Source organism: Mus musculus, chromosome 6 (assembly GCF_000001635.26).
Source record: "Mus musculus strain C57BL/6J chromosome 6, GRCm38.p6 C57BL/6J".
Classification (NCBI taxonomy): Eukaryota; Metazoa; Chordata; class Mammalia; order Rodentia; family Muridae; genus Mus; species Mus musculus.
The window spans coordinates 48,062,210-48,089,742 of NC_000072.6; the positions used below are offsets into that span (position 1 = coordinate 48,062,210).

A 27,533-nucleotide genomic window follows, 5' to 3' on the forward strand; every position below is an offset into this window, starting at 1 on the left:
TATGTTTTGATTTTCTCTCCAAAAGCCAGTTTATCTCTAGGAAGCCAAACTTCCCTGAAATCATCCACCCCTTGTTCCCAAGGTGGCCCAGCATTATGGGGGTTGAGAAATGGCTTCCTGGAGGAGGTGTTTAGAAGCAGTAGGAGAAATGATGAATATCTAAGAATGGAATCCATGAAACAGCCTTGGTGCTGGTTAGATTTTATTTTAACAGGATGTCTTCTGTTCATTTGTTTTTCAAAATATCAGTTATATCAATATTAGAAGTGTAAACAGGTACAAAATATACAGTACATAGAAACAATTTTCTTAACTAGTCTATTTCTAATAAAAGTATGCAGAAGGAGCTGAATGGGTGCCATGGTCTCTGCCCTCTTCAGGGAGTCATTACCCATTTGGGCAAGAGACCAGTGGCTGCTTTAACAAAATGGGAATGGCTATGTGTGGTGGGGACAGCACTGTTATGACAGAAACTTGGACCTAGCTCTAATTCCACTGTGAAGATACTCCAGGCAGGCCTGAGAGCCATTTACCCAGTTACCTGGCAATCCAACTACCTCCTGCATGTCTAGTGATGCATAAGCACACACAGGGGCTGTCCAGCTCGAGCTGCTGATGCAGGAGTTCTGTGACTTGATGGCCTGATCCATGGGTGTGGCACAAATCTTTTCAGAGGGTAAGATCTCAAAACCTTTCCTTCCCTAAACCATTGTTCCAGGAGAACTGGTTATCAGCTGCGGCTCTTCCCAGCTCCTACAATACAGTACTCATGGAGAGAGGCTGTGTCCCCTCTGAGCCCTTTATTTCCTATTCTCTAAGAAGAACTGCCTGTCTGCCTGCTTTCCAAAGTCATGGTTAATGGTGGGATGAGATGTGAGGTGGAACCAGTGAAGCCATTTTGAAAATGAACATACTACACAACGGGCAGCCAACAGAAGCATCTGTGGGTAATGGAGATAGCCCAAGATGGGAGGCCCTGGCTTCCTGTGACTTCAGATCTAACACTACTACAGCTCCATATGATTCTTCTTAGCCAGGCCAAGGAGTCACTACTATAGTGGAGTTACCACCTTGGACAGGTACCACAGATGGCTCAAAACAGGAAAAAGTCAGGCCTTGGCTTAAAGGGTCTTTTCAGAAGGTAAGGGCTGCTTCTAGTAGGGTTCTTACTGCTGAGTGTAAGCCCCAACATGCCTGGACAGACCTGGAACTCAACCTCCCATAGGGCTGTGTGGTCCATGGCTGGGAGTGCCCTTCTCCCACTGACCATCTTTCTAACACTGGTAAGACACGGTGAACATACACCTCTGAAAGCCACACCTCAAAATCTAACTGGTTGTTGCTACTGTTTTCCAGCTTTTTCCTCAAGAATTAAAGAGAAAAAACAAAAAATGGGTAATTAAATTACTTAAGATCCTATACGGTGTTGAGTTTCACAGTTGGAATTCTACTTTAAGGTGGAGGCTGCATCGATAGTCTTTTCCAGTGATCAGTTCAGCAACATGGAAATTTGGTTCTCTGCCAAGTCTCCCTTTTTGCTTCTGAGCTTTCAGGCCATCCTGCTATCTGCACTCAGGACTGTACATTCGTGGCCTGCAAGGGCCACAGGAGGATTGGGGTCCTTACAGGTCTCCACCACCATCACTGGGTCCCAGAACACTTAGGCCACAAGTCCAGTCAGTCACAAGGTCTGTGGAGGCCATGGGTCCTTTGGCTGCGGGGCTCTTGAAAGGGTCGGGAGGAGCCGGCAGTGGTGGGAGTGGCTGACCGTGTGCGGGCGCCTTGGCCACTGCAGGGTGGTTGCGCTGGTGCTTGCGGAGGTGGTCCTTGCGGATGAAGCTCTTCCCACACACTGTGCAGGTGAATGGCCGCACGCCCGTGTGCGTTCGGTAGTGGTCGATGAGCTTGGAACGCTCTGTGAAGCGCTTCTCGCACTCGGTGCAGGGGAAGGGCCTCTCACCAGTGTGTAGCATGCGGTGGCGGATGAGGTGTGCAGGGCGTGTGAAGCAGCGACCACACTCCCCACACCTCAGAGCGCTGCTGTCCCGTGCACTGCTCCCACCTCCGCTGCTGCCTCCTCCTCCGCCGCTGCCACCACCTCCGCCTCCAGTAGTGGTGGAAGCTGCCCCCGTGGCCGCCCCATCGGACAGTCCGCAGCTGCGCTGGTGGGCACTCAGGCTCACCTGCAGCTGGAAGCTCTTTCCGCAGGTGGCACAGGTGAAGGGCCGGCCTCCGGGTGGTGCCGCCGGGTGCTTCTTCAGCCCCGGTTTGTGGCCGAAGCCTTTTGTCCGGCCAGGGTATTTGCAGGGATCATTGAAGGGTCTTGGGGCCTGGCTGGGGTCCAAGATGGCCTCTCCGTTGTCTGGAGATGAGAAAGGGAGCCCCTCGGGCACCGTCCTCGGGTTCAGGCCCACTGGAGGTTTACACCGGAAATTCCAGCCCCACCTGACTCCGCCAAAGAGCCAATCCCCGGCAGGAGCCTCCTCCTGTGCTATGGCAGGACTGAGCTCACCAATGTCCCTCTCTGGCCGAGTGGGCTCCCGCAGGCCTAGCACTGGGTCCTGGCTGGGGAAGGAACTGCCTTGACTTTCCCAGGCTCCTTCCTGGACAGGGCTAGGGAAGAATCTTGTGGCTTGGCCTGGTGCAAACAAAGTCCCATGAGCCTCCAGGTCCGTGGGATGAACAGGTGTGGCCACCACCTCCTCTTCCTGGACTTCTGTTTTGATAACAATTTTTACATCTGCTGAGAAAAGACAGAGAGTAGGGCAGAGATCATTCTGGACACTTTTAAAGGACAAAATGGGTCAGACACCTTCATCTGGAAACTCGGCAATTACTCAGCCCTATGGAGCACCACATTGGGACCTCACTACCGTTCTAAAATGCGCACCCCACTCTGGGTGAGGCTAGCCAAAAGCTTCATCTGGCCTGGTGACTTCACAGTAAAAGTAGCCCTCAAATTTGGCCCCCAGATTCTGTTTTTTCTTTCTTTGGCCATTAAAGTAAATTACAAATTTATTCTAAAAAAGATTTTGAGAATGGTCGTCGTGTACTAAAAATAGGGCCTGCACTCTGAGGTGTCTGGGACTCTGTACAGCTTTCAGGCACATTCTTAGCCACAGCTTCACTGTGAATGCCCAACTTCATGGGGCTGCAAGATTAGCCAGGACGACACATGGAAAGGTCCCTGGGCATACCATCTGGTACACAGTACTGCAGTTATTCTGATGACCAAAATGTTAACGAACAAGTAGAACTGTTTGACTTTATAGAAATGTATTGAATTTCAACCTCAAGGCCCCATAACAGGACTCTCAGTGTTTTAGCATATTTTGAGGTGGGGGGTGGCAAGAAGATGACAGAAATTTTTTATTAAGGTAACAGAATACTGGCCTTCAAACAAAAGAACACGAATACAAGAATGTGAACGTTGTTCTTCCCAACTCTGGCTTCTGCTGTCTTTGGCAGTACTGGTATCTAGAAGTGGCTTTAGCTCTGTTTGTATGCAACTGTGCCTGGAAGCCACAGGTTGCCTGGGGGATGGGGAAGGCCTATCTTCTAAGACTTCTGCTTATCTGAATAGACTGGCTAACTGAGGAAAGAACTATAGGGAGAATCTCTTTTAAGCCAATACCTGTCAATAAAAAAGCCTATGGCCAATAAGGTGAGGCAGGAAATAGGAGGTGGGACACTGGCAGGAAGAGAGAGGATTCTGGGAAATAGAGAGGGAAGCGGGATATTCGACCGGAACTCAGAGGACGTGGAGGTAAACCAGCCATATAGCTGAACTCAGGTTATTATAAAGGGAGATTGGACCTGGATTTGGATGCATGAAGCTGAGGTGAGTTAACTAACCATGTGGAAGGCATAGAACAGTTTGAATGGGTTAAATCAGTTACGAACTAGTCAGGGAATGAGCCAAATCTTGTGGCCTAGACATTTATTAATAAATAATTAGTCTCACAGTTGTCATCCCGGGCGCAAGGGCCTGGAGGAAAAATATGGATTTTTTATTTTATTTTATTTTAACAAGGAACTGTCTGTAAGAAACGGGTATTTTCAAGAAAGGCTGTTTAAGTCAGAGAGTTCTGAAGGAGATAGAGCAGAAGGCACAGAGAGCCGTGAGCTAAGTGCATGCTGGCTGAGAGCATGGGACAGTCACCAGTAAGAACAGAGTGCCCATTCAGGCAGTCACTCTCCTCTCCTGCCACTCCTGTACCTTCTGTGGATGCTGCTGTGTTGAGCTTCAGTGTCCCATCTGAGCATGCTGAAGAGGGGTGGTGGGGAGGGAGATCTGCTTGCCAGGAAGTGGGTGGGATGGTGGTTGAAAAGTTGGAATGGACACCTGTAAGGAAGAGAAATTGCAGCCTGTGGGTTAGGGAAGGACAAGGACATGTGAGAGTAGTGAATAGGAAAACGGAGGGAGGGCAGGGCAGGGCAGGGGCTCCTTGAAAGCCCCCAGTGGACTGTTCTGAATGGCCATGTGCCTTGGTCTCTCTGAAGCTAGTGTCTCTTGTACCCTTCTCTGAAGTACTAGAAAGTCAGATGTTATAAACTCGCTCACCTTTCTCCATTAAGAGTTGAGCCTATACCTCAAGGTAGGTTTGAAAAACTTGTTAGGCCAGATTTTCTTTTTAAAAAGACTTATTTTTACTTTATATACATAGGTGTTTTGCTTGCACGTATATCTGTGCACCACATGCATGCACTGTACCCTCAGAGGTCAGAAAAGGGTATCAGATCCCCTTCTGACAGTTGTTAATTGCAGTGTGGGTGCTACGAATTGAACCTGTGTCCTTGAAAGAGTAGCCAGCACTCTTAACTACTGAGCCATCTGTGAAGCCCCCAGGCTATATTTTCTGAGCACATACAGTTCTCATATGCTCTTAGGCACTTTTTTTTCCAAGCTCTGCTCTCTGTCCCTTAGACTCAGTCTGCTTTCTTGCCCCAATTACTTACCAGAGGTAGCATCTGTGGAGATGTCTCCTGCTCCAGAGTCCAACTGGCTGAGGCCCCACGGCTCTTCCCCAATATCTGGCTGTCCAGCTGCCCAGGCTTCCACACCCAGAGCCTGCTGCTCCTGCAGCTGCAGCTCCCCCTCTTGCTTGATTTGCATCAGGAGGTCAGGGGCAGGAACTGGTGCTCCAGAGCCTAGGAAAAGGAGAGTACTTGAGCCCCTAGGCCCGCAGGGCAACCCTTAGGGTCTAACAGTGCAAGAATCCATGGAAGTGACTTCCTGGGTTCGTGAGAAGAAGAACCTGCCAACGTGTTCAGGGTTAGGGATGGACCAAGGGCACTTCCAGCTGCCCTGGGGTCTGCTCTCACTTGTATGTAATATAGGAATGCCACATTGAACTCAAGCCTATTTTATCTCCTCTATTCTTGTATATTCACGTAAGTTTAAAGAAAGAGTCCAGAGGTCAAGGAAAACAACTTAATTAGCAGATACTGTAAGGAGCTGAGGGTGTACTTTAGTTGGTAGAGTGCCCGCCTAGCTCAAGAGCCATTGGTCTAATCTCCAGCACTGCACAAAACAGGTATGGTGGCCTATCCAGGTAATCCCAGCCCCGGGGAGGTAGAGGTAGATGGGTCAGAAGTTTAAGATCATCCTTAGCTACACAGAAACTTTGAAGCCAGCCTGGGGATACTTCAGGCCCTGTCTCCCACCCCCCAACCTCACCCCTCCAAAAAGGTGTACGTGTACGTGTGTGTTGTCTGTCTGTCTGTGTATAGTCATCAGAATGGATGGTAAATGACCCAGACGGTTCTTGACAGATTAATAGCAAAGTTGCTGCAATCATCTCAGTGGATGTTAACAGTGGCATTTGGAGCTTCTGTTTGGAGAGAATGGCAGCTAGACATGGAGAGAACCAGAGATACTACCTCTAGTATTAGCATCTAAAATACTGGGAAAAATACAAAGTTGGTTTTTTTTTTTTTTCTTTTTTTTAAATTTTGTTTTGTCTTTTGAGACAGGATTTCTCCGTGTAGCCCTGGCTTTCCTGGAACTCCCTCTGTAGACCAGGTTGACTTGTAACTCACAGAGATGTACCTGCCTCTGCCTCCTGAGTGCTGGGATTAAAGGCATGCACCACCACTGCCAAGCAAAGTATAGCTTTCAAACTAATTAAATAATAGTCTGAAGGGGGGCACTATAAATAATCCTCAAAGGAAGAGTGGAATAATGCAAAAGAGTCAGGAATAAGATTGGCATCCAAGAGAACAAAGAAGAGGATCCAAAGGGTGGCCAAAGTCAGCAACCTGTCTGGACCAGTCATACCCTACAGGATGGCACAGTTCACCCATATCTCCAGAAGTGTTCCAGTAGCAAAATTAGAAAAGGAGGAGCAGGGGGGCAGAGATGGTTCAGCACTTAAGAGCACTGGCTGCTCAGAAGATCTAGAGCCAGGTTCCATTCCCAGAATCCACATGGTGGCTCACATCCACCTATAACCCTAGTTGCAGGGCATCCAACATCCTTTTCCGGTTTCTGCAGGCATCAGGCATACAAGTAGTAAACAGACATGCATGCAGAGAGAACATATACACATAAATAAAAAGATAACAGAAAGCTAAATAGAAACCACGTAGGTATGTAGAAAAGATACATACATATGTATGTGTCCAAGGGCTTAAGGGAAAACTGAAACACAAATTAGAAGATGGTATCTGAATGCTAGAGTTGATGAAAATATCAAAGTGTGTGGGCTGGAGCGACAGTGGCACATACATGAAATCTTACCATTTTATAGTAGAAAAGACAGGATGAAAACTAATGGGCTAGTCAGGTAATGCAAGGTATCATGAAAGAACAATACCAACAACAAAAGCATTTATTTGTTTATTTATTTATAGATAGGGTTTCTCTGTGTACCTGTGGATGTCCTGGAACTCACTCTGTAGACCAGGCTGGCCTCAAAACAAAAGCCTTTAAAGAACAGAAGGAAGTCACATTGTGCTTATGCCTCCAATTCCTGCTTCTTGGTAGGCAGTGGGAGGGGATCTCCACAGCACATAGTTAAGGTCAGCCTGGGCAACAGTCGGAGACCCTGTCTCAATATAAGAAGTGGGAAAAAACCAAACCAAAAGGCTGGGGACATAGCGCAATGGCCTAGCATGTGTGAAGTCTGGGTTTAATCACCAATGGGGGGGGTTGATTTGAGACTGGAATTAGAATATTAGTATTAATATATTAATGCAAAGAACAAGAGATTAGTTTACTGAAAAGAATAGTAAGCCAGTTCAACTCTAGTAAAATCCTAGGAGAGACCATCTATAACCAGCCTGAGAACGAAACAAAAGGAGTTAGGTGGATATGGATGCAGCTGAGGTTAAGGAGCAAACTGTGACGAGTATTTTAAACCTGAAATGTCTGAGGCAATGGACAAATTCCTAGAAAAATTACAGCTTCTATAATCAACCAAAAAAGGAACAGAATACCTAGCTAATCTTGTAAGTAAAATAAATCTGTGTGTAAACCTTCTCACAAAGAAAATCTGAGACCCGCATGGCTTCAGTGGTGTCTTGGGACCACCCAGAAGAGATCATTCCAACATCAAGCAGACTCTTTGAGCAAATAGTATTAGAGGCCACATAATGGCTTATATCTTTAATATTAAAGCAAGAGAAGGCAGTCTGCAAAAGGAAAATTACAGTCTAACTGAAGAACAAAGGCAGATTGAACAGTTTTAGAACAAACAATAATCTATGATATACACAAATGATCATGACACAATAAGGTTTATTACAAGACTAAAGTTGGCTCAACTTTAGGAAATAATGTAACTTATGTACTCTAATGGAAACAAACAAAAACTATCATCTTAACAGATGCCAAAGCCAACAACAAATCAGTTCTATACAACTGTAGTCCCTCCTATTGGATGTAGTAAACCCCTAGCTACCCAGAGCTGTAACAACTGTTTAGTGGCATTCTCAATGTGGAAAGTTCAAAGCCGTTTCTCTGAAATCACAAATTGCCAGAGTGCAGACTATCATGCGTATATCACTAGGGTATCCATTATTATGTATATTTCACTAGGGTTCCTGTTATCATCTCTGCCATTAGGGTGCCCCCTTTTTACTGAAGGATTTTCTGGGATTTCTTAACAGAATAAAGCAAGAGAAAAACAAGCCATTATAGATTTGAAAACCAAAGTCAGCACATCTTTATTAATAGTGTGATTAATTTCTCAGAAAACCTGAGAATAGACAACTATTAGAAAAGTTATTAGTATTAATGAGAATTTTAGTAAAGTTTCTAGATAAAACTTCAACAAATGCTTTTTTTAATACACTACTAGTGTTCTGAGGGGCTGATCAACTGCTATTTTTCTTCTGGGTCATGGATCTTAACCCGAGAAACAGAAAAGCCAGTGAGGCTAAGTTATTTTCTTGTGTGATAATTCAGGATTTAGCTTTCATCTGTGAACAAGGACAGTTTTTATAATGACCCTAATATCAGAAGTTAGTCTGGGCTGGGCTGGAGCCTGTTCCTAGCAGGGAAGTTGAGGATCTATGTCTGGAGGTGGCTAGTGGCCCAGGCACTTTGCTAGTCTAGCTCCTGATCCTTTCCTCTTCAGAATGGTGTGGTTCCTCACACTTTTATCAGAGGCTGGATTGAAAACAGCACCTTCACAGAGTTCCTGCTTCGTGGGAAGGGTGTTTCCTGCCCCTAGTCTCCATAAATCAGCAATAAACAAAAACTGCCTTCTAAAACAAGATACCACTGAGCACAGCAATTAGGAGAAACAAAACAAAACAAAACAAAACAAAAAACCGTAAGTACAAAGGAACACAGAAATATAACTAAGTAAAAAGGAAAGATCTGGGAGGGGATAGGGGATTTTCGGAGGGGAAACTAGGAAAGGGGATAACATTTGAAATGTAAATAAAGAAAATATCTAATAAAAAAATAAAACAAAAAAAAGTAAAGACCTTTTGGGCATAAAATTGTGAAGCTTCAAAGAGATACTATAGACAGAACAAAGACTGCAGATCATCAAAGACAACATGACTCAACGAGAGTGAAGAGTGTTAATACCTTGCAGTTTCAAAACCCCATTTGCATTTTTTCATGGTATTTGATTAAGCAGATGAAGTTTTCCCCCAACAGTAAAGGAAAAAACAAAATGCTAGCTAGTAAGAAAGTATCAGGGTTCCGTCTGCTGCTCAGCACAAAACCTAATCCTGCTAGGTTAAAGACTTGAACATGTAAAACAAAGCTTAACATTTTCAGTAGGAAATACCAGGCTTTATTATATGGAGACTGGGAACATTTCTTAATTGAAGACACAAAGAAGTTCACTCACAAAGGAAAAGACTACCGAATCTAAGTGCAGTGGAGTGAGAAGCACCTGTGCTTTTCAATATAGCACTGAGCGATATGCTCAGTGGTAGAGCACTGCCTATTATATACATGACCCTGGAGTTCCATCTCCAGCATACAAAACAGCCAACAAACCACCCACAACTAGAGAAGGTATCAGCATACACACAAAGATTCATATTATGACATGTAAAGAACTTGCAAATAATAAAAAGACAAATAAAAGAACAGGACACAAACAATGGGCACACAATGGTTTCATCTCATGTACATTCAAAACCACTTCACTCTCACATGATGGTCAGAAACGAAAAGAACCTTTCAAAAGAGGTAGGAGAGGAGTCCTAGGTCCTGCTGGTAACCCACTTCAGCAACACTTTGACATCTCCTGTTAAAGTCAAGTCCTAGGTCATTGCCAGGTCTATACTAGAGAAACCTTTACAAATGTCTAAGAATTTTTACAGCAGCATATCTTTAAATCAAAACAACTGAACCAAACCAAAATCCACGACTAACCCCAAATAACCCAAAACTTAGAAAAAACGGAAATACTCCCTAACAGTAAAAGAAAGAAATATAGCCGGGCAGTGGTGGCGCACACCTTTAATCCCAGCACTTGGGAGGCAGAGGCAGGCAGATTTCTACAGCAGCCTGGTCTACAAAGTGAGTTCCAGGACAGCCAGGGCTATACAGTGAAACCCTGTCCCAAAAAAACAAAACAAAACAAAACAAAACAAAACAAAACAAAACAAAAAAACAAAAAAAGAAAGAAAGAAAGAAAGAAAGAAATATAATGTGTTAGCCATAAAACTACAGAGTGAAATATCATAGAAATGAACAAACTGTTGTTTTGTTTCTGTTTTTAATCAACATGCGGCTCAAGCACAGATGGCAAATGAGAAAAGAAGGAAATCTGTACCATGGTACTATTCATAAAAAGTTGAAAACCAGGTAAAACCAAACAACAGTTTTTGGTAATAAACAGAGAAAATAACGATGTAAAGGAAGGCAGGGAACGATCTGTTCAGTTTCTGATTTCTATTTGTTTACAAGAAGGAAAGGGCTAGGACTTGGAAGGTTCTGGTGGTGCTCATTTCTTATGCTGGATATTTGACATACAAATGTTGATTTCACTCTAGACACTTCATCAACCTTGTTCCTGAGTATTCTCTTACCATTATGTGTGATGCAGAGTAAAGTAACAAAAAACTATATGCTGTTAAAGAACAAAAGCAACCTTCAATGTTTGATAATAGCACCATCTACAATTAAAACTTCTGGGTTGATGGGATAGAGTATAGCTGGTCTTTGCTACTTTGTGGGTTCTTCTTTTTCCCACCCTTTATTCCCCCCCCCAAAAAAACCCTCCCTCCCACAGTTTCATCCCATAGGAGAGAAAGAAGGGGGAGAGACAAAGATCCTTGAATCTAATTTCTTCTTGTTTCTTTTTTGAGCACAACTACCAACAAACTGCAACCAACCCCCTGCCCCCAGATGGCCAATAACCACCAACCTCACCCCTCGGAGCCCTAGCATTTATATGCCCTCTGAATCCCCCGGATTCTTCTGAGTTCCCCAAGTTAAAAAATGTCACACAATTGCAGGAAGTATCTGCAGTTGGCAAAACCATACCTCTGCTAGAGCAAGAGGCAGTCAGCTGCTGTGGACAGTCTGAAGCAGCCCTACATCCCCATACTTGGTATTAAAATGAAAACATATTCCCATAATATTTTTGTTTTTAAAGAAACCAAAATTCCAGAATTCTCACAACCACACATGTTGTGGATTCCCACACAACTGTACAAAAACTACCCAAAACTTTTGGCTAGATACAAGCAGAAGGAAATGTGCGTATACACGTGTGCATGGTTGAAGTGCAAACATCTGGTTTCTTTGGAAAGTCGGTTATGCCAAATTGATGTTTTGCTCGGGCACACAGGATGTAAGGGGAGGTGCTAATGCTAAGGTCTAGTTCCCTAACTGGTTCTTAGTTTTGTCAACAAAGAAGGAGCCAATTGCTTTGCAGAAGGTATAGGTGGGACTTCTGGGTCCCGGGAGGAAAAGGCAAGTACAAAGAAGAGGGTTTTTTGTTTTGTTTTTGTTTTCCCCATGCTTTGGAATGAGAAGAAAGCAGCAGTCATGTAAGGTCTTGGGGCAGCTAGGGCCTGCAGCCTCCACTATGGGCGGGGGCTGAGGAGGTTGGTAGGGGCTAGCTGATACAGGCTACTAAGTTTAGGACAGGAGGAGAAACGTTGATAATAATTGATGAGGGCATGCTTTTCTAGGCAAGAGATTCTGCACCCAGTAATTGTGTCTATCCAGCAAGTTCTAAAATAATAAAGCTGTCTGTCTGTCCTTTATCTGTATTCTAGGGCCTCTGGAGTAGGCTGGTGTAGTGGTCAACTCCTGGAGCATAAAGTGGATAAAGAGAGAGGCCAGGTTGGGGCTGGTGGCAGCTGATGGAGCTAAGGTTGCAGAGCCAAGCTGTTGGGAGGAGCTGATAGCTCCTGGTCTAAGGTGGTAGCTTGCTTTTAAAACTACATGCAAAAGGATGTTTTGCTAAAGTAGACACATGAAAGAATGATTTCCTCAAACAGTCACAGGTGAAAGGATGTTTTGCTATAGCAAACATGTAAAAGGACTTGTGATGAAGGAATTTAAATATGACCCCACAGACACTGGGAGCTTTGGTTTGCTCTGCTTCACTAACCTTTGCTAATGACACGCATGTATTGGTTCATCTTACATAGTGTTGTTGTGCTAAACTTGTGCTAAAGATATTGAGAGAAACTCGCCCGCTCACAAGGTTCCTGCGGTAGCTTGTCACTCAGGCTGGTTGGTGAGCCTGGCAGTTTCTTCAGGGTTGAACTGCCCTTGCTGGTTCATGTGTGGTGAGTGGACTGGACTACAGCAGCTGATTGTTATTTGGTGTTTGCTATGGGACTGAACTGCTGAGATCCTGGCAATGAAGATTGGACTCGCCCCAAAGAATTATTGCTAACCAGGTTTATTTCCTCCATGTCCTAATAACTTGTCTCTTTCACTACCTCTGGTGGGTGGTAGGCTAGGAGAGACTAAGTGCTTATTAAAATAGGTTGAAAAAATTTATGCCTACATATGGTACCAAAGGCAGCACCCAGGCCCTGATACGTATTAGGCAAGAGCTCTATCACTGAGTTACATCCTTACCCAGCCTTTGTTTTTTGAGACAGGACCTCACTATGAATCTTCAAATTTCTGGTCCTCCTGCCTCTGTCTCCTGAATGTCATGATTATAAGTATGCACAGCTATGCCATTAAAACCATAGTTTATTAAGGTTATATAATTAAATCACTGATTTAATAGGACAGCCTAAAAATCTTTTTAAAAGATTTTTAAATTATTATTTATATGGTGTGTGTCCGTGGGTATGTACAAGTGAGTATAGGTGCCCTTAGACTCTAAGGCTTAAAGGCTAGAAGCACCAGGTCCCCTGGAGCTTGATTAACAGATAGTTGTGAGCTGCCTGACATAGATAGGTGTTGGGAACAGAACTTGAATCCTCTGGAAGAGCAGCAAATGGTCTTAACTGCTGGCTCTCTGGCTCCTTTTGAAGATACTTTGTTTTTGAGACAGGGTCTCACTGGGTAGCCTTGGCTGGCCTGGAACTTGCAATGTAGACCACCAGACTGGCCTCAAACTCAGAGATCTACCTGCTTCTGCAAGTGCTGGGATTAAAGGCATTCATCCTTTACCATGCCTGATCCTTTAGCAGATACTTTAAAAGAAAATTTCTAGCCAGATTTGGTGACACACACCTGTAATCCTGAGACTCAGTAGCAAGATTTGGATATGAGGTAACCAAGGAAATGGAAGCTATTATCTTGACACTGTGTCTATGGTGAAAATGTTGTTTTGTGGGTGAACATTCTGAAACTGCGGTTAGGTTATTCCCACTGTATTAAAACTAAGGAGAGGGAGGACTTTCCCAATTTGCCACATATGTGAACTAATAAAAAGGTCTATAAGGACCCAGGCTTCAAAATAGTGTTGATGTTGTGGTTTTGATCTCTTTAGTGGGTTTTTTAAAAAAAAGATCATGGGAAGAATTGCCCTAAAAGGTGTTCCAATGTACCAAGATTTGGGAGGGAAAAAGGTTACCTTTCCCCACAAATATGCTATTTACCTCATAAATATTCATAAACCTCTTAAAAAAGCAAGTGCAAGATATTTTCCAGATACCTACCCCTGGTTAGCTCTAAAGTGTACGTCTTTGCTTCATTTTACTAAGAAAATCATTGCTTAAACTAAGCCCCTCTGCTGAATTCTTTTCTGTAAGACAAGAACCCAAGCAATTTCCACCCAGGTAACAGCACTTTACAGACAAGGCAGGATTTCAAGTGCAAGGCAAGCTTGGGCACAGTGAGATGCTGTCTTGAAATGAAAGTGAATGGATAAATTTTAAAGGAGGCCGGGGCCCATACAGCTCAGCAACAGAATGCTCGCCTGTCATGATCTTCAGTGCTGAAAACAAAACATCCAATCTCATAAAATCGTAATGCATATGGAAACTCTAGTAGACGTATATCAGCAGCAAGGGTGTCTATTTTACAATATCTTAGCCAAATTGCCAAAGAAAAACAATGTTATACAATTTAAAAAAGGATGTACAAGTCCCCGAGTTTTATTCCTAGCCCTGTCAAAAGGGCTACTCATGAGTTTGTTTTTTTAAAGGATCAAAAAAAATCAAAGGGTGTCTGAACAGATGACTCACCATACCTAAAGAGAGCAGCATTTTTTAAAAGCCTGAAGTCAAAGCATACCACACGTATACCTGTTACAAGTACATAAAACACAAAATTTAAGTCTGAAAGAAAATCCTTACTTACTCACCTAAGAAACTGCCAATAAATGAATCTTTCTGTGGACAAAAAAAAGCTCAGAGTTGTAATGATGGCAGTTCTCTATAGTTTAATTATAAAGTGAGTGCAATTTATCCATGCTCCCAACAGGATTCCATCAATAACTTAAGAGATTCCAAAATGCACATTGAAGAGCAAAGATCCAAGAATAGCAAAGAACAGTTTAAATTGCAAGAAGGGCAGGTTTGATAAATACACGAGGCATTAAGGCTGTGAGGCAGCTGAACCATGTGGCCTTGGTAGAGACAAACAGAACAAAGAGCCCGGGAACAGCCTCCTGTATATGCAGAAATGGGTTCTAGCTGGAGGTGACATTACAAACCAGCCAAGTCAGGAGTATTTACTAATATGTTTTCAGCCAGGGCCTCATGTGTTTTAAGCTGGTCTCCAGCTAGTTTTTTAGACATTTGTTATTATTGTGTATGTGTGTGTTTGAGTGCCAGGGCCCAAATGTGCAGAGGTCAGAGGGAAACTTTCCTGAGTTGGTTCTCTCCCGTTATCAGTTTTGGTGTGAGTGCTTTTCGAGAAGGGGCTTTTAAGCCATCCCTCCATCTTGCTTTGCAGTCAAGGATGATGTTGAGTTTCTGATTTTCATGCCTCCAATCCCCAGTGGATTAAAGGTGTGTGCCACCATGCCCAGTGGAAAAATTTTAAATTCTCTTTTGCAGCCTATATAAATATTAATTCTAGATGGATCAACAAGTTAAAAATTTAAAAAGTAAAACCTTTAAAATATGTATTTAAAACATATAGTATGGACTAGTGAGACGGGTGAACGTGTGCCAGCTGCCTACAAGCTGTCCTTTAACTTCCATATATGTATGTGAACAAATACATACATACACACGTCCCTACATTTAAAGTGTAATTTAAAAATATTTATATTTAAAAGAACTGCAGAGATGGCTCAGCTGTTAAGAGCACTTGTTTTTGGAGAGGAACCAGGTTCAGTTCCCAGGACCCATACAGTGGCTCCCTACACTCTGTCAACTTTAGTTCTAGGGTGTTCATGGTACCCTTTTCTAGCCTCTGTGGGTACTGTAAACACATGCCGCACCTACATAAATACAGATAAAACAACCATATACATAAAATAAAAATCTTTTCAAGAAAAAATATTTAAGACAATATCTTTCTCTGCTTCCTGTCTGCTCTGAGGTGAGCAGACTTTTTCCTCTATGTATGATATAATATTCTATTGGAGAAATAGAAATTAAACTGAGATACCATTTCTTCCCTGCCTCATTGGCAGATGTTTCTTATGAAAAGTGGGAAAAGACACCAGAAACATTTCACGATGCTGATGGGAGAAGCTTCTAACTCTGGGAGAGAAGTAGTGCTGGCAGAGGTGGTGACACTCAGGCCCAGCACAGGGAGGCACCTAGGGTCTGCCCTATGCCGCTGCCACATTACTAGAAAATAAACTACAACAGTTGTTTTTCCTTCTCCTTTCTTTGTTGTTATTGCTGATTTGTTTTGATAAGGATCTTACTATGTAGTTCCAGCTGGCTTGAAAGTTGCTCTATCTTGTAGGTGGCCTTGAACACATAGCAATTCCATCTGCCTCAGCCTCCAAAACACTAGCATATATTACTACATATGGATTTTTCTTTGATCATATTTAAGAGAGGATTTCAGTATTGTAGTTCTAGCTTGTCTCAAGAGTTTCCTGTGTTCCAAATGCTGAGATTACAGGCATGTGTCATACCCAGTTATATAGTTGTTTTTCAAGTATCAATCACCTGTTGAAAAGCCTAGACCAGGTGCACCAGGCCCCGCCTTTAACCTCAGAACTGAGGCCTGCACTAAGAGAGCAGGTCTGTCTCCCACAGCAGCAGCACCCTAATGAGTTAGTAGACAAATGTGAAATACAGAGTAAAAATACAATGACATTTATGTTGATTTTCAAAAACGCAAGAGCAATGAAGGGCAAGCGAGGTTACTGCATGAGGAATGGGGCTGAGTCTACAAAGGTAGCTAATGGTACTAGAGACACATCTTGAAAGACTGAGCATACACTGAAATCCTAATCTGTTATGAAATATTCTGAGGGGCTGGAGAGATGGCTCAGTGGTTAAGAGCACCGACTTCTCTTCCGAAGGCTCCAAATGCTAAACAAATAGCTTAGAGGACAGTGGGACCAGAGCAGAAAGACATGAAAATGGGAGGATGACTGGGCTATGGAGATCAGATGGAAAGTTAGTTAGTATATTTTAAGGGGTTCAAGGAGACTGTAGGGGCTAAGGACAGGACCAAAGATGGCAACCATCTCAGCAATGGACTGGGGTGTGGAAGGAGTCTAGATATCTCAGTGAGAGGACTAGGAAGAGAGAAGGTGTGTGTGTGTGTGTGTATGTGCGTGTGCATGTGTGTGTGAACAGAAGACTAGAGAACTTGGGTTTTTGGCTTATAGCAGGACAGATGGAGAAGCCAGGGAGAATGAGGGAAGAATGGGTTTCAAAGGGAGGTTACCTGATAGCCTCCCTATCAGGAGTGTACTGGCTATGGCTATGGGGTGTGAAAAATTCAGGCAGAAGTCAGGGGTGGGGCACACACCTAGACAAGGGTACTGAGACCTAACCTGCTATGAAGGAGAAAGGGACTGTGAGAATCAAGGGCACACCATTTTGGAAAGGCCTCAATGCTACAGGAAACAGCAAGGGAAGGGCAACAGGAGTGGAGCAGGAATCCCAGGAGAGGAATGTGTCCTGTGTATCCAAAGACATAACTTCAGGAAGCAGTGCTATGATTGGGTGTGTCCCTGGAATCTCTGGGTTGTAAATTTAATCTCTTGATCTCTGTTACATCGGCAGAGTCTTTAGAAGCAATCAGGATTAAATGAGGCCATGAGCATGGGATCCCCCATAATAACTTGAGTGGCTTTTTAACAAGGAGAAGGAAGACTTGTTGTTCCCAAACAGAGTATTCTTTGTTGAGTTCAGCAAGAAGGATCTCACCATGTATGGTCCCTTGACCTGGACTTTCCAGCCTCCAGATAGGGTAAAATGATCCAGTCAGTGTTATTCAGTAATAACAGAAAATAGATTAAAACAGTGAGGATGGTGACAAACTCCTAATGAGGAAGAGGCACCCAGATTAAAGGGATGACTTAGACAGTACATACTCTCTCTGGAGCCTGAATGGAGGCCAGAAAGGTAAGGCCATTTTGAGAGGGGAGTGGGGTCAAGGGAGGGAATGTCTGCTGCCCTTGAGAAGGAAGCATAGGGTAGAGCTTAGGGCCAGGCAGAAAGGATGTCCTTGGCTAAGTAAGCAGAGCTACAGGCATGAATGCAGAGTAGCAGGCACAGAAGAGCCAGAATAGGAGTCTGAGGGCTGGGGCTGGAGAGATGGCTCAGCGGTTAAGAACACTGTCTGCTCTTCCAGAGGTCCTGAGTTCAATTCCCAGCAACCACATGGTGGCTCACAACCATTTGTAATGGGATCTGATGCCCTCTTCTGGGGTGTCTGAAGACAGGTACAGTGTACTCATATACATAAAATAAGTAAATCTTTAAAAAATTATTTAAAAAAAAAAAAAAAAAAAGGAGTCTGAGGACCATAAGAATATTGTTGTTCTGGAACTTATGTGTAGACCAGGCTGTCCATGAACACACAGAACTCTCTGGTCTGGAACTCACAGAACTCTGCCTGCCTCTGTCTCCTGAGTGCGGGATCAAAGGCACACACCACTGTCACCTTGCAGATTTATTTTATCTTGTGTGTGTGTGAATGTTCAGCCCATATGTATGTATGTGTACCACATGTGTGTCTCATGCCTGAGGTTGTCAGAAGGTGTCAGATCTCTTACAACTGGAGTTACGGATGGTTATGAAACACCATGTGGGTTCTGGGAACAGAACCTGGGTTCTCTGCAAGAGCAACGTGCTGTTAACCACTGAGCTGTCTCTCCAGTCCCCGAGAGTAGGTTTTTAAAATTAAAAATGGTCTTTTAGTACTGGAATTCTTGGTTTATGAGCCCTATATAAACAGGGCTAGGTCTGGCCTAGGAGCCATACTTTGTCAACCTCTGAGCTAGTGAGGGAACTGATGATATGGTGACTACTGGCTGATAATGAGCTCCCACTAACTGGTCAGGAACACCAGGTGAGTGGCTGTAGGTTTATGGGTTTGCCACTGGCAGCTGTCTGGGTGCAGGTGCAGAGCAGACAGTCAATTTCTCGGGATTACAGTTTCACCAAGTACAGTGAATACAGGGAAAGGAGAGTGTATAAGAAGGGGGCAACTAATGATGGCCACAGGGACAGGAGGATGAGGAGAGTGTGAAGGCTTTGAGGATCCTATAGACTGAAGACCTGTTGGACTGGAAAAATCAGGAGCAGGAAGGAGCTGTGGAGTCCATGCTTGAAATGTGGAAGGAAACTAACAGTGCCAGGACAGTGAAGGGAGTAAAGCCACCACATGGATATAGCAGTCTTAGCTCTAAGGCAGGGTAGAGAGAGAGAGAGAGAGAGAGAGAGAGAGAGAGAGAGAGAGATTTAGATTATTGATTAGCAAGGGTCAGTGATGAGTAAGGACACCTGAAAGCCCAATGTCAAAAGGACATGGGAAAGAGGACAAAACAGCTGCTGGGCAGCAGCACTTGGGAAGAGCCAAGGCTCAGCCTGAGCAAGACAGATGGGTATACCCTGGTCCTAGGATACTGTTGTATGTTAGGTTCTATAAAGCACCACGGAGACCATAGGAGGCAAAGAGAAGAGATGCGGACTGATAAGGGCATGGACCATCTTTGCTATCCCGAGTGAGAGGAGGGCAGGGACCCGAGATGACTGGACTGAGGTGGGAAGAAGAGCCTGATGACAGGTTCCAATGAGGTGGGCTATGAGGACTAGCAACTAGCCATTTCTTGGACCTTATTGGTTCATGTTACAAACATTAAGAAGTAAAAGCATATACCAGCAACCTCTCGCTCTTGGCTTTGGAAGTCAAGGCCATGTGTGTCTCCCATCTCTTCCAGGAAGAGAACTCAATAGGCACCTTTCCACCATTCAGCGAGCACACTGTTCTTGGTACAAACAAGACTTTGAAAATGCATCTGCTGAATTACACTGGTGAGTGTATGAAAAGTGGCCATGTGCTCTGCTCTAGACTTGTTTCTGGCCTTGTCTAACTGAGACGAAGCCTAACTCACATCAAGTGCACATGTACAACACAGGAGTTAACCACAGGAAGTCTGAGTGACAGTGTCAAGGACAGGCAAAGACGGAGGCAGGAGGTTAAGCAGAGACAAGGTCTTCCCTGCAGCATCCCAGCATCCAGTCCTTCCTAAGCACGTCGAGGTGCTAGCTCCAGGGAAATCTGAGACACTGTGCTCAGTGTACGCACTCAGCTGACTCTAATTACACTGGTCCATACAGCTTGCCAACGGGTTCAGAAACTCCCAGTGTATTTAAGGTTGGATGACTCCTTGCACAGTTCGGAATAAGCTTGTCTTCAACTCTCTCTCACTCCCTCTTCTCTCATCCTCTAATTCTTTGCCCCTGCTTCTGGCTTTGCTATCAATGTCCAGGATGGAAATTACCAGTTTCTACAACATAGCTGAGTAACTCAGAATTATAACTCAACCATGAGAGATTTAGATTTGAAACTTTCTGTCTGTCTCTCTAGAAAGAAGAGTTACACCACCCCTGGACCTTTACTCTTGATGTGTTCATTTGGTCACTTGGTGTGTCCCTGACCTTTTCCCAACCCTTCACCTGGACTTGGGTCCACAGGAACCTCCGGGACCTTGGGCCCAGTGCGACGCCAGGTGCATGGCTCCTTGCCTTGTTCAATCTGGGAGAGGACCTCAGGTTTGGAGATGGCATAGTCTGAGGAAAGATAGGAGGTTAATCTTGCCACATTCTCATCAGAAGCTGGGGCAGGCATTTGTAAAATCACTAACAGCCTAGAAACTAAATGTCTTGACTGATGCAGAACAGCAGTTGTCAATGGTAGGCATTCTGCTCAAAGTCTTTGAACAGTCTTGTGTAGAGTCCAGAGGGTGGGAGAGATGCTCCTGCGCATTCAACAATGCAAGTAAAAGACCCCACCCACTGTTCATCTGTCCACAGAGCTCATGGTGCTGGACAAGGCCTCATTAAGCAGCAGCAGCATGTCTGCAAAGCAGAATCGCACCAAATACTCTTGTCCAGGAAGGAAGACTATGAAGAGGGTCTTTCAGAACAGTAGCTCCAGGGGCAGGGGCAGTAGGGCTTTGGGGCAGAGAAAGAATATCTGCTTTGAAAGGCAAGGTCTACTACTCTTATTCTCACAGACCCTGTGCTGTGTCACATAAAAGCCACCCACTCCATGATAAGAGAACAATTCCTCTGCTGCAGTGGAGTTGATTAAAAATACAGTGCAGAGCTGCCAGCACACCTGTACTCCAGTCTCAGCCAAAATGGAGATGTCAGTACTCTGGGCCTAGTGAGGACAGAGGTCACCGCTTTCCTTGGTCTGCTACTCCGTCAAGCAGAAGGGAATATCTGACTCTACTGAACAGCATGAGGAGGCAAGAAAGGAAGGTCGGGGGAGAGGAGTCTCCTGCTCAGATTATCTAGGGGTCTGCACATCACTGACATGACAACAACCATGTCACAAAGAGGTCTGGGACTCGTAAAATCCCACCTTACAGAGGTGTATACTATGCTTACCCAGGGAGACCAGTGTCTCGTAGTTGCCCCTCATCACATGCTTGTAGAGCTCCTTCTGCCAGTCCTCCAGCTTGCCCCACTCCTGATCAGAAAAATACATGGCCACATCATCAAAGGTCAGAGGCACCTGAAACCACAGTGTCACGCTCGCTCACCGACACACTTTCAGGCATGGACCCTCAGGCTCACCACCCCAGAGCTCCCAAAAGCTACCTTGGGGACCTCGCCCTTGCTGCCTGGGGGAAGCCGAAGAATCCAGAAGTTCCGGTTGCGTAGCAGATTCTCCACATTTTCCAGCCGCCGCTGCAGCAGCCCATATTCCTGCAGCAGGGTTCCCAGCACGGCCCACTTGCCCTCCAGCTGGTTGCTGAACTCCACAGCTGTCTTCTCACAGTCAGCCAGCTTCTTCTCTGCCATCCCAGTTCGACCTTCTAGAGAAAGCAGTCGAGCAGCCTGTGATTCAATCTTCCTCTCCATAGCCTGAATTGTAGCTGCCATTGTCCATGGAGAAATCTTTGAGAAAGAAGAGAAACCAGCATCATTCTTTGCACTGAGCCTTCAAGACCCCTAGGCCTAGGGGAGCTCATGTATAGGGGAAGTGATAGCCTCTTTGGGTATAACAGAAGTAGCCAGAGTCTGGCAGGTGCCTTGCCTTAGGACCGCAGAGCACACTGTGTAGATTCCTATCTTGGTGCTTTCCACCTTATTCAGTCATTTCCTGTATGTCGCTACAGTGAGCATCTCTTCTGGTGGACACTGTGTCTTTTCATAGCACCGCGCTAAACACATGGTAAACACACAGTGCACTTTTGCAAAATAAACAATGACTTAGCATTGCTGGGCTGTTTTAGTGGATGAACGATACACTGCAGATTTACTAGAGCCCAGCCTGCACTCCTGTCACAATCGCACAGGAACTGCATGATGATGACCCAGCAAAAACTCCAGCTGCTCAATTGAGAGGTACAAACAAGGAGGTTGCTCAACTGCTTTTTTAAAAAAGCATTTCATGTCCCCACTTAACAGACAGATAAGCTCAATGGCTAATTCCCCTTCCTCTGGGACAATCTGATTTGGTCCTTTCTTAATTGCCCCTCCCCCATGAGCTAAAATTACCATTACTGCCAATTTTAACCAATCAAAGAACTGAGTATTTTGCTTGGTTTTTGTGATGAAGTCTCACATAGCCTTGGCTGCTCTAGAACTAAGTGGCAGAGGATGGCTTTGAACCCTTGGTTTTCCTTGCCTTTACCACCCAAGTTCTGGGGTGACAAGTGTGTTGCTATGCCTGGCACTGAGTTGGACTCTTTATACCACCTGAACTTCCTTTAAGGTAAGAATCATTCTCAGACATGAGCTGTCCTGAGATCAGGGATAAACTATAATCTGGTGAGGAAGGCAGATAGTCATACTTTTCACATGTGCAACAACAATCATAAGACTGATGCATCCCTGTCATTGGGAGTGGCATAGAGGCTTTAGTGACTACCTACTGGGGATAAAGAACACATTTGGGTAGGGAATGGGAGGAGCTCTTCCATGTACATCTAAGGTGCAACCCACAGGGTAGATCAGAGATCCTGTCATGGGCGCCATTTCTGGTCAGTGCCTGAAGATGGATGTTTCTTATATTCTAGAAGAATATTCTTGAACAAAAAAGATTGGTGACTGTTTGCAAACAAACAAACAAACAAACAAACAACAACAAAAACAAAACAAAACAAAAAACCAAAAAAACCAAGTTCTAGAAACTAGTGTGGACTCATCTGAGTTGCTGAGAACCAGAAAATGGGAAGACATGAGAAAATGGGGACATGAGAGCTTGACCAGAGGCAGAAAAGCTTGCCTGGGTGGTGCTCAAGAGTTCCTCAGGCTGTACAGAAGGAAGGACACTGGCTCTGACTGGGGACGTTCAGTGGGTCTCAGATGGGTTCTGACTGGCAGAACTGTTAGAGGGAGCAAGTGCTGTGGAGGACACTTCTGGTCCCTTACTCCTCAGGACCAGCCCTGACTGGGATTGCCCCAGACTAGAGTCTATTTCAGACGTATCCTTGTACTTTGCCACCCATTCTCTCTGCTGCAATCTGTGTGTTACACAAAGACATTTGCACAAACATCTATCTTGTTGATGTCATTCTTGTTTAATTTTTTTTTTTAAATGGGGTCCATGGTCTTTGACCTGTGTAGTTGGAAGTAGGGGTTGTGCTCTACTGAAGCCTAGCACCTTGCTAACTTAAAGCGAAGGTGGGATAGTCAATTGCCAAACAGCTAGGGAAGCCAGTACTCTGAGACCGGAGTCACTGATGCCAATTCCTTCAACTCTTTCCTACCCATATGACGAAGCCCAGGCCTTCCCAGCCCCTTCCATTTCTGCAGCCTCATATCCAAAACCATATCTCCAGGCTTGTGGACCAGTTTTGCACTGTCCTGTGTCTGGCCCTTGCCTCTCTTTGCCCAAGCCCTAGAAACCCTAGCTAACTCAACTCACAGAAGCACAGATTACCTGGCTGGGCGGGAGGAGCACCAGAGTCTGCTAAGCACCTGCATTCGAACCTCCACCAGGTTGGCTACGACCTCTTTCTGTTCGACCATAAGGCTACTCGTGTACCTGGACTGCTTTCCTTATTACAGACATTGAACTGTGAGAGCACTGTCTTCCCACACTTTTCTCGCTGAGATTCTTGGCAAGTTAACTTCGTTGGGCCTTCAGCTTTTCTTTTGTATGAAATAATAACTATAATAGTTACTACCCCACAGGTTTGCAGTGCAGACAAAATCATGCCTAAACCGGGCTGAGTGCAGCGCCAGCCTGGCTGGACAAATACGAGCAGTCCTCGCGTGCCGCCTGAGGAGGGTTGGGCACATAGTGGGTGCTCACTGTCTACAGAATCGACGTCGGACACCTCCCAGGTGCCACCAGGCCGCTGGGGGGAGCTGGGAGAGGGAAGCACCGGCCCGGCGCTGAGGAAGGAGCCCGGCCCGGGGACGCGCAGACCGGGAACTTGGCGCAGGTCGGCCTCCCGGGCGCGGACGGCCGTTCCCTGCGCTCGGCTCCACCCGGTCCGGTAGGCCCCGGAGGACCTCGCGGCCGCCCGCCGCAGCCACAGGACCCGCAGGCCCGGTCTGGCCCGGAAGCCCTCCTGGGGCCTGCGGCACAGTGTGCTGGGCCCCGGCCTTCCGGGGCCCGAGGCCGCGCAGGCCAAGCGCGCGGGCCGCCCTTACCGGAGCCGCGGCCGCCTCGGCCATGGCCCTGCGCTGTCCTGCTCGGCGCGAAGGAAGTCGACGCCGCGGCGCGCGGCCCCACGCAGGCCCGGCTGCCGGGTCCTCTCCGCCGGCAGCGCCGCCCGGGCCTGCCGCTACCTTCCCCGCCGCGCTCCTCGCAGGCCGGCCTGCTGCCGCTCCGCCCGCAGCCGCACCGCCGCCGTCAGCGCCCGGCCGCTCCACACTGCATCCTGGGAGCCGGTGCCGCGGCCAGGCCGACGAAGGCCCGTGAGGCTTCCTGGAGGCAGCGCGGCGGCACAGCTCCACCTGCAGCTCGAGCGGCGAACGGCAGCGCCGGCACCCGCTTGCCGCCGCGCTTGGCCCCGCCCTCCTCACGAGGCCCCGCCTCGGCCCGACCTCCGACCACGCCCCCGCATATCGCCACGCCCCCCGCGGCGCCAGTGCTCACCAGCGATGTGCCACCTGGTTTGGCGGTATAAAACTTGGGGGTACGGCCTCGGCAGGCAGTGCGCACCCCGGCACGGTCACTTCCGCAGCTGTCCAGCTGTAGCACGCCTATTTTTGCCTTGAAATGGAATGAATGCTTCCAACAATAGAAATATGGCTTGATAAGTCACAGTAGGTTCTCTGTAGGATTATGTATGTGTGTTATAATAAACATTTTAATGACACAAAAAATGTGGGGTTTCTATAGTATGTATACTATAATAAACATTTTAATGACATGAAAAATGGGTTAAAATGCCATCGTTTAAAATCTTTTTGAATGCAGTTGGAGATACAGTTCAACGGCTAAAAGTACTTGCTGTTCTTGCAGAGGGCTGGGTTTCAGTTCCCAGCATCTCACCACAAGCTGTAGTTACCGCAGATCCAACGCCCTCTTGTGATATATCAGGTAAGCGTGGAAAGATGTTGAACGAGAGTAGTCCGGAACTACTTCATTTTGGCGTTAAAATGCGTAACAAATGTATAACAAGATGTGTGTTATCATGTGTATTATTCATGTTCATACAGTGTTCATATAAAAGGTTATGTCTAACAAAGTTTAGGTAGGTTTGGAAGCATGTCCATTAACGTAGTGCCAGTAGACCCCAGACCCCTAATTTTTTTCAATTCATATTTTTGTTTTTTAATAACAAGGAAAGGAAGAAAAAAGTCAAAATGTAAAATTTCTCCAGAAGCCTAGTGTGGAGCCCCGTGTGGCAAAGAAGATGTATTGCCATTCAGAATTGCCTTCCATGCCACCCCCTAGCAGGAGCCTGCAAGACCAGTGCCTGAGATCTTTTTGTTGTTGCCATTCGTTATTTATTTTATGATTTACTTTTATTTTTGATTATGTATATGCACACATATGTATGCAAATATGTGTACGCGTGTGCAGGAGGTCAGGGGTCTCAGGTTCTGGGAGCAACCTGGGAACTGAAGTTTTGTTCTTACTCTTAATAACTGACCCTCCTTCCCCAGCTCCCTGACTGTGCTGGCTAACTTTATGTTAACACAAGCTATAGTCATTTGAGAGAGGGGAATCCTTTTTTTAAAAAATATTTTTATTAGGTATTTTCCCTCAATTAAATTTCCAATGCTATCCCAAAAGTCCCCCATACCCACCCACTCCCACTTTTTGGCCCTGGCGTTCCCCTGTACTGGGGCATATAAAGTTTGCATGTCCAATGGGCCTCTCTTTCCACTGATGGCCGACTAGGCCATCTTTTGATACATATGCAGCTAGAGTCAAGAGCTCCGGGGTACTGGTTAGTTCATAATGTTGTTGCACCTATAGGGTTGCAGAACCCCTTAGCTCCTTGGATACGTTCTCTAGCTCCTCCACTGGGGGCCCTGTGATCCATCCAATAGCTGACTGTGAGCACATCCACTTATGTGTTTGCTAGGCCCCAGCATAGTCTCACAAGAGACAGCTATATCGGGGTCCTTTCAGCAAAATCTTGCTAGTGTATGCAATGGTGTCATCGTTTGGAGGCTGATTATGGGATGGATCCCTGGATATGGCAGTCTCTAGATGGTCCATCTTTTTGTCTCAGCTCCAAATTTTGTCTCTGTAACTCCTTCCATGGGTGTTTTGTTCCCAATTCTAAGAAGGGGCAAAGTGTCCACACTTTGGTCTTCGTTCTTCTTGAGTTTCATGTGTTTTGCAAATTGTATCTTATAGAGAGAGGGGAATCCTAACTGAGAAAAACAAATGCCTCCATGGCCTTGACATCAGCACCAACCTTCAGGTTTCTGCCCTGCTTGTGTTCCTGAACTACTTTCTTCAATGGTGAATGATGCTTTGAAGTGTAAGGAGGAGAAACCCTTTCTTCCCCCAAGTTCTTCTCATGGTGTGTTGCATTGTGGCAAGAGAAACCCTAAGTCACGGACTGAGATCTTAACACTTCCTTTATCCTCTCCTCAGCCTGCGTGGTCTGTAGGGGTGTGAGAAGGGATGGAGCCATTAGAATACATCCTTCTTATTGTGTAAAAATTGAATTTACCCTGGGGACTGCCCTGGGTGAGCACTTATTCTTAATATTTGAGGAGGCTGGTTCCCCAAATCTAATTTTCTTCTTTTCCTGCTAGCTCAGCTGTGTTCTGAGATCTCCAAAGTCTTGGGATTGCCTCTCAAAATAATTACCCGGATCCCCTGACATAGAGTCTGTTCTTCAAAGGATGAAGTCCACTCTTACCCTTACTACAGGGGACAGCTCTGGCATCTGCCCCAGGTCCTTTCCTATTGTTTCTTTTGGTACTTCTTCCAAGGAGGAATTCCCCCCCCCCCACCCAAAGCATCTCCTCTGCTGGGGTGAGCCCATAAGTGGGACTGGTTTTATGATCTAGAGGAATGTTTTTAAGGAAAACACCTGGCAAGAGTACCATTGTAGAGGTGAGCGCAAAAGAGGCGATCAGGACCTGTGGTTGTTAGCTTTGCTGCAAAGTCCTGGATTAAAAAAAGAAAAGCCAAGGCACCTTTCCACTGAAGAGCCACGCCCACATGTGGTTCTTATTTTCTTCAGCTTTTCTTTGGAGACGCCCACAGCCACGCTCTCAGCTGTGGTTTGCTTTTTCCTGAGTATCTATCCTTCTGCTAACCTTTGTGTCTAAGTTGATATTAAATATCTTTATTAACTCCAACTCTTCTCTGTTTAAAAAACAAAACAAACAAACAAACAAACAAACAAAGGGCCAGGGCTAGAGAGATGGCCCAGGAATTAAGAGCACTGTCTGCTCTTTTCCAGGACCTGGGTTTAGTTCCCAGCATCCACATGGTGGCTCACAACTGTCTGTAACTCCAGTTCCAGGAGATCTGATACCATCTTCCTATCTCTAAAGACACCAGGTGTACACATGGTACACATACCCACATGCAGGCAAAACATTCATGCATATAAAATAAATAAATCTAAAGCAACCAAAGTCAGCAAATATTTTAGAAG

The 27,533-nt window shown here is 45.5% G+C and overlaps 1 protein-coding gene across 13 annotated transcripts; it reads right to left on the reverse strand.

Annotated features, from left to right (window-relative positions):
• Window positions 1-181: 181 nt before the first annotated feature.
• Window positions 182-24,777, reverse strand: Zfp746 (zinc finger protein 746). Of its 13 annotated transcripts, none has more exons than XM_006506559.4 (7): window positions 24,106-24,777; window positions 21,097-21,396; window positions 20,884-20,965; window positions 19,927-20,058; window positions 4,960-5,151; window positions 4,220-4,345; window positions 182-2,743 (listed from the first exon to the last, which is right to left on the reverse strand). In XM_006506559.4, exons 1-7 carry the CDS (start codon window positions 24,127-24,129, stop codon window positions 1,623-1,625), a joined length of 1,977 nt encoding a protein of 658 aa, XP_006506622.1. In that variant the 5' UTR covers window positions 24,130-24,777; the 3' UTR covers window positions 182-1,622. The 13 variants fall into 13 exon arrangements, with proteins under 13 accessions (XP_006506622.1, XP_030111444.1, XP_006506620.1 ...); XM_030255584.1 differs by having other exon boundaries at window positions 182-2,740; window positions 19,945-20,058; window positions 20,884-21,010; XM_006506557.4 differs by having other exon boundaries at window positions 19,945-20,058; window positions 20,884-21,010.
• Between the last annotated feature and the right edge of the window lie 2,756 nt (window positions 24,778-27,533).

Coding starts and splice junctions, on each gene's coding strand:
- Zfp746 (XM_006506556.4), bottom strand. CDS start 24,129: ATGGCCGAGGCGGCCGCGGCTCCG. Junction 21,011..21,096: donor GCAAGGGCGAGGTCCCCAAG/GTAGCTTTTGGG, acceptor CTGTGGTTTCAG/GTGCCTCTGACCTTTGATGA. Junction 20,059..20,883: donor CGAGACACTGGTCTCCCTGG/GTAAGCATAGTA, acceptor ATCTTTCCTCAG/ACTATGCCATCTCCAAACCT.